Raw genomic sequence first — 12,675 nt, forward strand, 5'->3', positions numbered from 1 at the left:
TTGATTTGTATGCTCCATTTTAACTGTCTAGTTGATCAAAACATTTACTTTGACTATTAAAAGCCTGTAGTTTCCTGTTTCAATATTTTATCTCAGTAAGTTTTATTTTATCCCCAACAAAATGCTTTTTCTCATAGAATCTCCATCATAAAATGTCACAATTCCCACAAGGGGTATAGAGATATTGATGGCCTGAGCAATATTTATTTCAAATGTAACAGTTGGAGTTGCAGGCTTTGGCATATCTTTGTTATGTGTGGACATGCTGATTAGGTCTTAATCTTCTGTTCTAACTAATCTGATCTCTCCAGGATTGCTTAGAAATCCTGTGTAGTCACTCTGGGTTGGAGCCAGAAATACAAGACAAGTGTAACAGGACAGTTCATGATGTAGCTACAGATGACTGCAAACAGCTCCTGGAGAATTTGAGTGAGTGAACTTTACTCTTTATTTGTCCTCTCAATCTGGTGGCTTGACATTTAAGCTGTATAGATCTCACATAGTCGGAAAGTCTTACCACATAATCCTATTACTGTCTGAAGGAAAGATTATCATCACTTTATCTTCAGATGGAGACGCACTAAATTTCAGAAGGCATTCAAGATCGAAAGCTGGCCATACATGGCTCCAATTTTCATTGGGAATCTGCCGAAATTTGAGCTGTGAGTGACCCTGTTGGTGCCACCTGACTTGACAAATGTATATTTTCCAAATCGACTTTTGTCAAAAGAAAATTGTCAACTGAACAATGACTGCATTCAATCAGATGCAGTCACTGTTTAGGTATTCAGCAGCCACATGTCCTGTGGATATTGAATGAAATACCCAGCAGGGGTTGGTTCCTTCCATGCTCATCGCGGGCCAAACTAAAGAAACCTTTGCATGCACGGCCAGTGTACGTTTTTGTTATGCTTTCTAAAAGCAAAAGTAAATTAATTGGCTCAAGATTTTGCTTGTATTGCATTGATATACTTTATGTTTTTTTTATTGGTCACACCGAATGGCAAAATGTAGGTCAATGCAACCAAAATATTCCAAGCAGGACTTTAGCACATCACACTATAACACAATGCATTGGTGTGAATAGAATTAAATAATTGATTAATAATATGTTCTCATGCCTATGCATTTTGCCCACACTAGTAAATGTAACCCTCACAATGTATAGAAACTAGCGTCAATGCAATACATAGAATATTAAACATACTGTAACCATTTAAAATATTTAACCATTTTATAATTTTTTCTATAAAAAATATGCATCGAATCTCCTTCAATATACCTATTGCTGTCTTATTTTTTTTTGGAATTGTCATGAATTTCAGACCATTGAATGAGCTGTCATTAGCTAGGATGAGAATGTTTTCTCTAAATATGGGTGTAGTTTGGGTTACATAGATTATGGGTGGTGGTTAATGTTTTTCCACTTTTTGGCTTAACATATTGAAAAGTATACTTCATTGTGCATATTTTCTTCCTTCCTTCTAGTAAATAACCAAATTGTAGTCTTTCTACTATGTTCTACAGAGCATGGTCACAACAAATGTTCAACACACTGTGCATGGAAATCACTGTTAAGGTTCAACAATGACTTGTGCTCTAGAGAGTAAGGAAGCACCTCCTGCTTCACTCCCCTGAGGCCAGGAGACTTTTGATTATACCTTTGATCGAGGGGAACGTATATGATATAGAAACTAGATGCAGCCTTTAATAGAAACACACCAATCCTGCACCTCCAAGATGTAAATGTTAAGCTTACTAAAAAGCTGTTCTGGGTCTCACTAATAAGATTGAACCTACCTACTGCGATTGATTTTTATGTAGAATAATTTAATTTTTATTTTTTCTGACAGTTGAAGACAGTAGTATTTTTTTTCCTTGACTGGTCATATACTGTATATTAAACAAATGACAGAAGAGTTCACAATAGCATCAGAATAGGCAACAGGTTCATAGGTCTGTTATAACATGTGAAAGTATGAAAAGTGCATCATTAGTCACCAGATTTCAATAATAATTCTGAGGCCTCGTACACACGGCCGAGGAACTCGACGTGCCAAACACGTCGAGTTCCTCGGCCAGTTCAGCCCTGAAGCCGCCGAGGACCTCGGCGGGCCGAGAGCTCCCATAGAACAACGAGGAAATAGAGAACATGTTCTCTATTTCCTCGCCGAGGTCCTCGTCGGCTTCCTCGGCCGAAAGTGTACACACGACCAGTTTCCTCGGCAGAATTCAGCCAGAAACTCGGTCGGAAGCTGAATTCTGCCGAGGAAACTGGTCGTGTGTACGGGGCCTGAGGACAGATCAGGAAAAAAGCTGGAATCTGATATTTTTTTTTCATCCTCATTAATAGCATTAGGACGGAATGTGTGAATCTCAATTACAAGAAATGTAATTTTCTTCCAGATTCCCTCAGGATTCCCATAAGGATTTCTCTCGATGATAATGTTCGGCTATGCCTCAGCGCAAGTAATTTTGAAAGCGAAGACATCTGCTACCTTCGCATCCATAAACATACAACCTGGGATGATTTCTCTGCAGCTGTGAGTCAGGCTGTACTGAACCACTTCAGCACTATTATGTCTGATGGATGGGAGAGCCAAGAAGACTTGACATTTAATAACACTCCTGAATCCAACCTTGGCCTTGGTGCAATCACTGACTTGTCATTCAGGCTAGGTATATTCAATCCCCCTATATAAGATATATGATATGTTAAGGTTTATTGTCATCGTCATATGGATAGATATTGTTTAGCACAAAAGCCTTGTTATTGTATGCACAAACAAGGTGAAACAGCATTTCCTGACTAAGGCTAGCTCTTTCCGCAACTGATGTAATTTTAAATGCTGAACTTGCAAGTAGTGAGAATTCGCACAAGAGCCAAGCAGTTTGTAAAAATGCCATCTTGCCAAGCTGTGTACCAAGTGTATAACGTTGAAGGTCCCATATGGGAAGCAAAATCTATGCAGCAAGTACTGTATCCTACCATAAATGTAATTATGCGGCTATGCCCTAGGAGATCCCGGGGTTATGGTTCATTATCGTATTTTCATTAGCAAAGGTACTTGAATAAGGCAGAGGGGGTGTTTGCCTTTTTCCTGTGAGCAGGGGTAGATAATTAAATGCAATTCAGCAACCACTCAGTATTATGTAATCCTATATATTACTTTTCAGTTTGTTGGATATTAACTCCAGCTGGTTAAAGCGGTTCTTCACCCTAAAAATAGAAAAATTAAAATCAGCAGCTACAAATATTGTAGCTGCTGATTTTTTAAAATAGGATACTCACCTGTCCAAGGATTCAGCTCTGTCCTCACCCAAGCCAGCTTTTCTGCTGTCTTCGGGGTCCAGGTGAAGGCATGTTTTACTTTGGGAAGCCGACTGTGACTGCTTGCAGCTTCACAGCCGGCTCCCCACTGCGCATGTGCAAGCTGGGCTGTGCTTTGTGCATGGTCTTGCACTTTCTGGGACCTGTGACATGTCCCAGATAGCAGGGGGGGGAGTAAAGGGGGGGGCAAACTTCTGATTGGATCAAAACTAGGTACCTGCTCTCACCCCCCCAAAAAAAGAAGTGCCAAATATGATAGAGGAAGGGGAGAAGGAAGACAAGTGGAACTTCCCCTTTTGTTTTTTGTTTTTTTTAACACTTTATTTTTTTTAATATTTTTTAAGGATATTTCCATATAATATACAGATACAAATAAAGAATAAATGATTCTAACAAAACATCCTGTTTACCATTAACCCCCCCCCCCCCCCAAGGAAGATCCTAGGTTTTCATCATTTTAGTTTATTTTGTTTGTTTCTGTTTCTATCATAGCTACTGCATATTTTTCTGTTAGCTTAAAGTCTCGCCATTTTTTCCACATTTGTCGATGTCTTTCCTCCGTTCCCTGCTCTCTGCTGCAAAGGTACTCCATCTCAGATATATAATCTACCCTCTGTATCCATTCTTTTGTGGATGGTTTCCCCACTTGCAGCCACTTTTTTGGGATCAGAGCCTTTGCTGCATTGAGCAGGGGAGGGACCAAAGTTTCATTATATTGTTTTTTGGTTTTGTTGTTCCCGTGGAATAACACATTTCAAGCATTTTGAGGGATCTTTTCCCCGGTTATCTCCTCGATGTACTCTAAAGCCCTGTACACACAATCGGTCCATCTGATGAGAACGGACCGATGGACCGTTTTCATTAACCGATGAAGCTGCCTGATGGTCTGTCACGCCTACACACCATCCGTTTAAAATCCAATCGTGTCAGAACGCGGTGATGTAAAACACAACGACGTGTTGAAAAAGTTCAATGCTTCCAAGCATACGTCGACTTGATTCTGAGCATGCATGGATTTTTAACCAATGGTTGTGCCTACTAACGATCGGTTTATTCCCATCGGTTAGGAATCCATCGGTTAAATTTAAAACAAGTTGGCTTTTTTTTAACCGATGGTTAAATAACCGATGGCGCCCACACAGATCAGTTTTGACTGATAAAAAGGGTCCATCAGACCATTCTCATCGGTTTAACCGATCGTGTGTACGCAGCCTAATATACTATACCAATAATCTTTTATTTTTGAGCCCTCCCACCAGATATGCATTGTTGTACCACATTGTTTACAGTACCTCCAACACTGGGGGGACCTACTTGGTTGAAATTTATTTCAGTAAGAATAAATAAATTTCAACCAAAAAAAAAAAAAAATCCTCTATAGATCCTCAGGTGCTCTGGCACTGCAAGTCTCGGCATGATCACTTATTACCACATGCCCAGATTTGCTGTTTTTAAAAGATTAAGCTTGGTCCAGTTCAGCTTATTAGCATATGGTTTTGTGAATACTTGTATAAGAGGAGGATTTAATTCATGGCTCATTTTTTAGATGAATATTTTCCTCTTACTGATCTTATATTTGTATTTTTATATCCGTCACCCTGTAGCAACATACTTGTATGTAATGTCTAGATGCTTCACTCCTGTAAGACAGAACATATCTGTAGAGTGCTGATCAAATAACTTATGTCACGCAAGTAAAAATAGAACTTGCGTCTGCAGATCAACAGCGGTACTACTGTAAATGTAATTTGTAACTGGAGAATATTGATGTCACTCTGCTAAAATATTCCAAGACAGTAGTTGTAAGACATAACTTGTACCTGAAAAGTAGTGATGTTTCTTCTGTAAAACAGGACCTGTATCTGCAAAATGATGTGACCATACATCGAGAAGAAGCAATAACTGTAAAGAACCAATATTGTCTCTGTGATTGTAGGGTGCTATGGAAAGAAAGTGGCATATAAATGTATAATTTCTATCACAGAACTAGCTTGGTGAAAGTAGACTGCAACAGACTGGTGCCACACTGTTACACATGATTATGTTAGAAGATTTGGCAGCCATGTTTCACCATGAAGCATGTGCGTGAGCTTTTATTATGCAGCTCCGATTAATGGCACATGTGCCCACCAACTGTCCCTGATTCTCAGATCCAAGACTTGTTCCTGTTCATTTATATTCTTGTGTCTTGGTTTATACTCTATGATAAAGCTTTTTCTTCCTACAAACAAGGCTTTATTTTCTATGTGTATATATACAGTACAAGTCCTATGGATTTCTTTTATTAGATATGTTGGGGATGGTGAGATGCATTTTAGTTTTCTATACCCTGGTTACCAAGAATGTCATAACTGTGTTTATTATAATAAGACCTGTGGTATGACCCACATATTGCCCTTTTTAATCTAAGAGCCAGATGATCCGCATTCTTCAATACTATAGAAGTTGAATTTTTTTGTAAAGATGGGATTTAAGTTGTGTACATTCTGCAGTTTCCCAAAACTCAGCAATATGTCAAGGTCTATCAGGCTGATAAGTCTATTGGATTATTTGTTAATAATATTCCAATGTTCATAGTTACATTGTATTTACAACTGATTTACCATGGTCTAATACACACCCATTTTAAAAATATTGGCACATTGTTATGATTTGTGTTGCTAACCCTGAGATTTTTAGCACTGTTGTGGTAGTAGATATTTGTAAAATATCTTTGGGGATTATATATTTAGTGATATATTTGTACACTTACTTTTTTGATAGTAGAAAGAAATTGTAGAAGGGTACACACATGTAACAATGCTGAGTTTGCCCCTTTTTAATTTTATTTCTAGGGAACACATCCTGGTCAGTAGGGCAGATTTTCCTGCAGACACCATGGGAATTCCTGAAAATGAGCAAAGTAGATCAGCTATCTGTTTTCATGCCTGGTAAGTAACAACTATCCTCGTTCTTAAAACAATGCAACTTTCTAAAAGGGTGGTTGATTATTTGTTTCAGGTAGAATTAATATATTATAGTAATGTAATAGAGTAGCTGGAAGCAGGGCTGTCTTAAGGCATGGGCACCTCTGGGCAGTGCCCAGGGGCCCCAAGTGCATGAGGGCCCCATGACAGATCCACTGTTAGGGGGCACAGTCGGATCTCCTGTACAGGGCCTTAGTTCAGCAGAATGCCACTGGCAGCAAGGGGAATCAGTTCATGGACAGGAGCTGGTGATTGGTGCGGCAGGGGGCAGCCCTCCTCCACAAAGCTTTGTAAAAAAATAAATGTAAAAATTCTAAAGCAATAATTTAAGCATTGTAAAAAATAATTAGAAAATTGTAAGAAACAATAAAATAAGTTGTAAAACATAACTTTTAAAAATGAAGGGCTCATTCACACGGGTTCTCTGGCCCATACAGTGTGAATGAGCATTTTTTTCATGTGACTGGAGCCGCCTGGTACTGGTTTTGCATACAGTCCCTTGCAGGCAGTCCCATTCTATCAATTGGGATGCAGTGGCCGCAGAGAGCCACAGTTCCCAATTTTGCATGCATGTGGGTGCGGGTCCCAAAACACAGACATTGTTGAATCGGGGACCCGTACCCAAACTGATGTCATATTGGGAGCAGCGGCTGTGTATGTGCAGCCGCTGCTTCCTGACATGAATGGGAATGCCTGCATAAGCCTGCATCGAACACTGTACATCATTATGCCCTACCCAAACTGCACTCTTTCATAAGCTACATCTTGACCCTCTCACCACAGGTTCTCTTATAAAAAAAATGCCAGCACTGTAAGGGACACCATCTTCACATTCATATCTGGTCTGTCAATCAAATGCTTCCTGGGTGTTGCAGGTGTTCCACACTTCCGATGTGTGAATACCTATTCTTTCTAGTTCCCCCCCCCCCCACAAGCAGTGGTTCCTCATAAGTCATACAAGATGTACAAGCAAACAAACAATGTAAAAGCTAAACGGAACAGGTATTATACAGTGAGGGAAAAAGGTACGTTTTAGACGGCCTTTACATGTGCTTTCTTGAGCAGGGGGACCTTGTGGGCACTGCAGGATTTTAGTCCTTCACGGCGTAGTGTGTTACCAATTGTTTTGTTGGTTCCCAGCTGCCGTGAGAGCATTGACAATATTCTCCCATGTAGTTCTGGGCTGATTCCTTGTCGTTTTCATGATAAATGAAAGTCCATGAGGTGAGATCTTGCATGGAGCCCCAGGCAGAGGGAGATTGACAGTTATTTTGTGTTTCTTCCATTTGCGAATAATAGCACCAACTGTTGTTACCCTCTCACCAAGCTGCTTGGCAATGGTCTTGTTGCCCATTCTAGCCATGTGTAGGTCTACAAACGTGGCCATTGTGGAGAGATTGGAATCTAATTGATTGCTTTTGTGGACAGGTGTCTTTTTATAAAAGTAGCAAGCTGAGGTTATGAGCACTTCCTTTAAGAGAGTGCTCCTAATATCAGCTTGTTACCTGTATAGAAGACACCTAGGAGTCAGGAATCTTACTGATTGATAGGGATCAAATACTTATTTCACGCTTTAAAATGCAAATTCATTTACAACTTTTTTTAAATAGTTTTTCTGGATTTTTTTGTTGTTATTCTGTCTCTCACTGAAATGAACTCACTAAAATAAACCTACCATTAACATTATAGTCTGATAATTAATTTGTCAGTGGGCAAACATACAAAATCAGCAGGGGCTCAAATACTCACTGTAGAAAGGTGAGTATAAATGAGCTTCTTTTACAGGGCTGGCATTTTTATAAGCGACGCGGTCACATTATTCTGTTTATTTTTTATTTTTATTTGTCTCTGTAGACTAAAACGCAACAGTAAAACAGTATGTAAGACTAACTAGCAGAGCTGCTATACCAGGTATCACCTGCAGGTAGGGATTTACAGAAAATTTGACGTTGAAATGCCATATTGTATGGAGAAGGCAAATACACGGTTAATTCAAAAGATTATGGTATACCATGACAGTAACATTTTTGAGAATAAATGATAAAACTTTCTGTTCAGAGAAAAAGATTTCATGGAAAAATGTATTTAAAAGAAGAAAATATCTGTACAATGCCTTTCAGTTCTAAGCAGCTGGTTCACTTGTAGCAGTGCTGAGGGGAACTGTGCCTAGAAGGGATGCAGGTGTCAGCATTCTTGCCTGATCTTATATGCACCGCTATATACTTCTTTCAAGGAACAGACTTTCCCATGGGAAATGGAAACTTGTACATAATTGAAAAGTTTACAAACAGCACTGGAGCAAACAGCAGATTTATTTTCTACATGAATTGAGTCTGGTGGCTGATTGGATATGCATGTAAACCTGATTAGGTTAATCCATAGAGCAGAGGCTATGGAGACCTCCTGTTCAGTAACATAATCATTTGGCTATAGAGTGGGCAGTCGCAGCTAAAAGTAGCAGAAATAAGATTAAAAAGAGCTTAATGTAAGGGGTGTTTTTATTTTCGTTCTTTTATTAGAAGATTCGATCCCCCAATATTATGGTTGTATTGGAGCATTCAAGGTTTGTAAGGTGGCTACTTAATCTTTTCTTGGTAAAATAGACTCTGACTGTCTTTATTTAAGTAATTATTTAAAAAAGGGCATTATATGACAGAGTACATAAACTTGGGATTATAACGTATTGATAGGATGTTCAGTGGAGTCACATTATCACACATTTCAGGTGTGAGTTTGACCTGCCCTGCACATAAAAAAAATCCAATACTTTGGCTACTTATATTTCACAGCGTAATTCAATGTATATCCTATGTGATCTGGTGCTGACATAAGCTAAAACAGTTTTGTGTACTGTAATAGGTTTCCATCCCTAAATAAGTTATCTTCTCAGCTGGCTGCCTGCTAGTGAGAACACAATGAGTTCATTTTTTATAAACCTCAAGCGCTTTGCCTAAACAGATTGTGTGCAGCAAATATTTTAGGTTACATTTATTATGGAGGAAATGGAGAAATGATATCAGTAAACTTACTGTAATTTTCTTTATGAAATGAAATATATTGTTTATTAAATAATATAACAAAATAATACAAGGGCTGTCCTGGAACAGTTCTTTAAAAAGATGAAAGCATCATTTAAACAAGATATCGATTCCCATAAAGCTGATACCACACAACTTGGTCACAGAATGCAAACCCTTGAAAACAAGCAGTTGAACATTTAATAGGATTACTAAAAGAGCATTCATAAAGACAGGATCTTAAAATAGAAACCCTACTGTTAGAATTGGATGACTATGAAAACAGAAGTAGACACGATAATATCATAAATAGAGGTCTCCCAGAAGCCAACAAACCTCTTGACCTGATCTCCACATTACAAGCGATCTTCAACCAAATTCTGAGGACTGACTAGACCAGTCATATTAAAATAGACAGACCACACAAATCGCTATGCCCACTGACATAAGATTAGCATAAATTGAAAGATGTGATTTGCTACAGTTCCTTGAAAAAGTATTCATACCCCTTGACATTTTGCCATGTTACAACCAAAAACGTAAATATATTTTATTAGGATTTTATGTGATAGACCAACACAAAGTGGCACATAATTCTGAAGTGGAAGGAAAATGATAAATGGTTTTCAATATTTGTTTACAAATAAATATCTGAAAAGTGTGGTGTGCATTTGTATTTAGCCCCCCTGAGTCAATACTTTGTAGAACCACCTTTCTCTGCAATTAGAGCTACAAGTCTTTTGGGTATGTCTCTACCAGCTTGGCATAGCTAGAGAGTGACATATTTGCCCAATTTTTCTTTGGAAAATAGCTCAAGCTCTGTCAGATTGGATGGAGAACTTCTGTGAACAGCAATTTTCAAGTCTTGCCACAGATTCTCAATTGGATTTAGGTCTGTACTTTGACTGAGCCATTCTAACGCATGAATATTATTTGATCTAAACCATTTAATTGTAGCTCTGGCTGTATGTTTAGGGTTGCTGTCTTGCTGGAAGGTGATGAACCTCTGTCCCAGTCTCAAGTCTTTTGCAGACTCTACTCTGATTCTGTTGAGGATGATGCAAATTAATCTGTCACAAAAGATAATCACACATTTTTGGCTTGGGAAACAACCCAGATTATCAAACAAAATCATGACAAGACCTAAAGAGGACCAGTCCTCCTTGATATAACAGAATATATAAAGTGGTTGCCCTGACCAGGATATTTAACTGGAGTCTCTGCCTTAAACATAAGCGATGGGTCCCCATGAAAAAAAAACAATGGCAGGACACAACCTGTCATATGCACTAAAACATGTTAGATGCCTCCTAAACATTTCCACTGACACTTCACACGTGAAAAATCTGTCCCTTAATATCCCCACAGGTTCCATGAGGAGGATTACTCTAGTTTTCTCCCAAAAGAAAACACCAGTTTTTCTTCCAATATTTGGCCTGAGATAGGAATACATATTATGGTAAACTTGTCCACAACGGTCAGTTAATTTCCTTACCATCTACAGGTCCAGTATGGGAGGGTCCCATTAGATACATGAAGAGAAATTTAGCAATTTTATCTACACAGTGCTGAAGACCCAACCACTCCCTTACTGTAATTTTCTTTTTTAATTGAACTCCTCATTGCAGGGGAAACCCATTCATAAATGTCTTATGTTACTTTTCATATAAATTGTTCCACATGTGCAGCTGAATGAAGGGCTGTACTTTTTCAGGGATTAGTCAGAATTTTTACATACCCCCTCCCTAGGCACAGACTTTGAGGTACAGTGTCTCCCGGGTCCCCCTTTCTTCCCTGACTTCCTTCCCCATGTTGGTTCTCTTGTATACAGAAAGACACAATTTAAGAAACAAATAACTGTTTGATATACATTGGCTCTTTATTCATCAGTATAGTGACTGAGTCATTTGATTGTGTTACTGAAGTACTGTGTTACTGATTAATATAATTTGTATTTAATAGGCAAGAAGGGTTAATGCACACGCATTAACCCTTCTTGCCTATTAAATACAAATGATATTAATAAAGTAAAATATGATACTCCAGGGATTGACAATCATTAGATTCCAGTAATCCATCAGTCAAAAACAACTCCAACTACTCGATTACTTGAAATAGATATTTCAATAATCCAGAAGTCAACACATTTTTTCCGATAGCATGATAATCTGAAATCATTTGGTAATTCAAAAATAAATGTCACTAGGTGCTGGAAAGACAGTGAAAGTTAGGCAGAATTTACCTGTTGTGGGCAATTGCCCTTCTTTCTACTTCTGTCGATCCCATACATACACACACATAATTTGTCATCTTTAGGATCCTGTAGGTGCTGTTTTATATTTTTTTTACTGCTCTGGCCAATGTACAAGTAAATGAACATGTTATTTACTGTATGTTCTGTAACTTGTCATTGTGCTTTTTGTAAATTATAATGGACAAATAAAGCACGTTAAAAATCTTTTATACATTGCTATCTGTGAGCAGTGTGCATACGGTACATTGCTGTGTTGGGTCTGTTATCACATAATTTTAAGTTCTATTATTAGGAGTAAAAGAAACGATAATATACACTTATTTTGATGGGGGTTTTTATGGATGTTTGCATTTTATTTTGTGCAGAATTTCTACAGAATTTCACAATTTCATGTTTACTCTACAGGTCCAAAGGATGGAAGTCTTAAAAGTGTGGCTTATGCCTCAATGATTCCACTACAGACATTGCAAAACTTCCTTCGCCTGGTAGGTTATTGACTTTTTTTTTTTTTTATGTAACTAGTATGTCTTTTCAATCTTTCCTTCAAATGAATATTAATATATTATACATTTTTTCATGCCTTCCTAAAATCAGTTTTGTCTATTCACTAATGTATTGCTTTAGGTATTACATATTCCTAGAGAATCAGTATAACTTTTCTTAACTATAGTTCACAATTTTGCAATATTGTGTTAGTTCGTCGTTTAATTTTATAAAAATGTACTTGCGCACATAGCTTACTAATTAGCTTGCATGGTAAGTATAAGATGCAATAAATGCAAAAGACATAACCCTGATGTGAAATCTGCTAATCACGAAATTTGTGAAGAAAAAAAAACTTGTGCTGAGTGACCAACATTTGCAAAGTGCTAGGAGCTTCATCATTCTGCATTATTACTGAATTTTTTTTAAACACTTGAGTCACACATCCTAGGTTATAACGGTGCAGGATTGCCAGCTATTTGCCTCAGGGCCATTTTAAAGTGGTAAACAGTCTCAGCACCCCTGGCAAGTCCCAGCGGGGTTGACTTTTGAAACTGCCAGCTGTCATGGACTGAAAATAAATCTCAGCTAATGAGTTTGCTGTCCAATTGCAGATCGCTCAGT

The 12,675-nt window shown here is 38.1% G+C and overlaps 1 protein-coding gene across 2 annotated transcripts in view; it reads left to right on the forward strand.

Moving 5' to 3' along the window:
• The window catches only part of CTTNBP2 (cortactin binding protein 2), a 124,522-nt gene that overhangs the window by 86,352 nt on the left and 25,495 nt on the right, over positions 1-12,675 (forward strand). For both annotated transcript variants that reach the window (XM_040343758.1, XM_040343759.1), the window contains 4 exons: positions 312-429; positions 2,407-2,679; positions 6,166-6,261; positions 11,974-12,053. In XM_040343758.1, coding sequence (XP_040199692.1) covers positions 312-429; positions 2,407-2,679; positions 6,166-6,261; positions 11,974-12,053 — 567 coding nt within the window. The remainder of the gene's footprint in view (positions 1-311; positions 430-2,406; positions 2,680-6,165; positions 6,262-11,973; positions 12,054-12,675) is intronic.

This window comes from Rana temporaria, chromosome 3 (genome assembly GCF_905171775.1).
Source record: "Rana temporaria chromosome 3, aRanTem1.1, whole genome shotgun sequence".
Classification (NCBI taxonomy): Eukaryota; Metazoa; Chordata; class Amphibia; order Anura; family Ranidae; genus Rana; species Rana temporaria.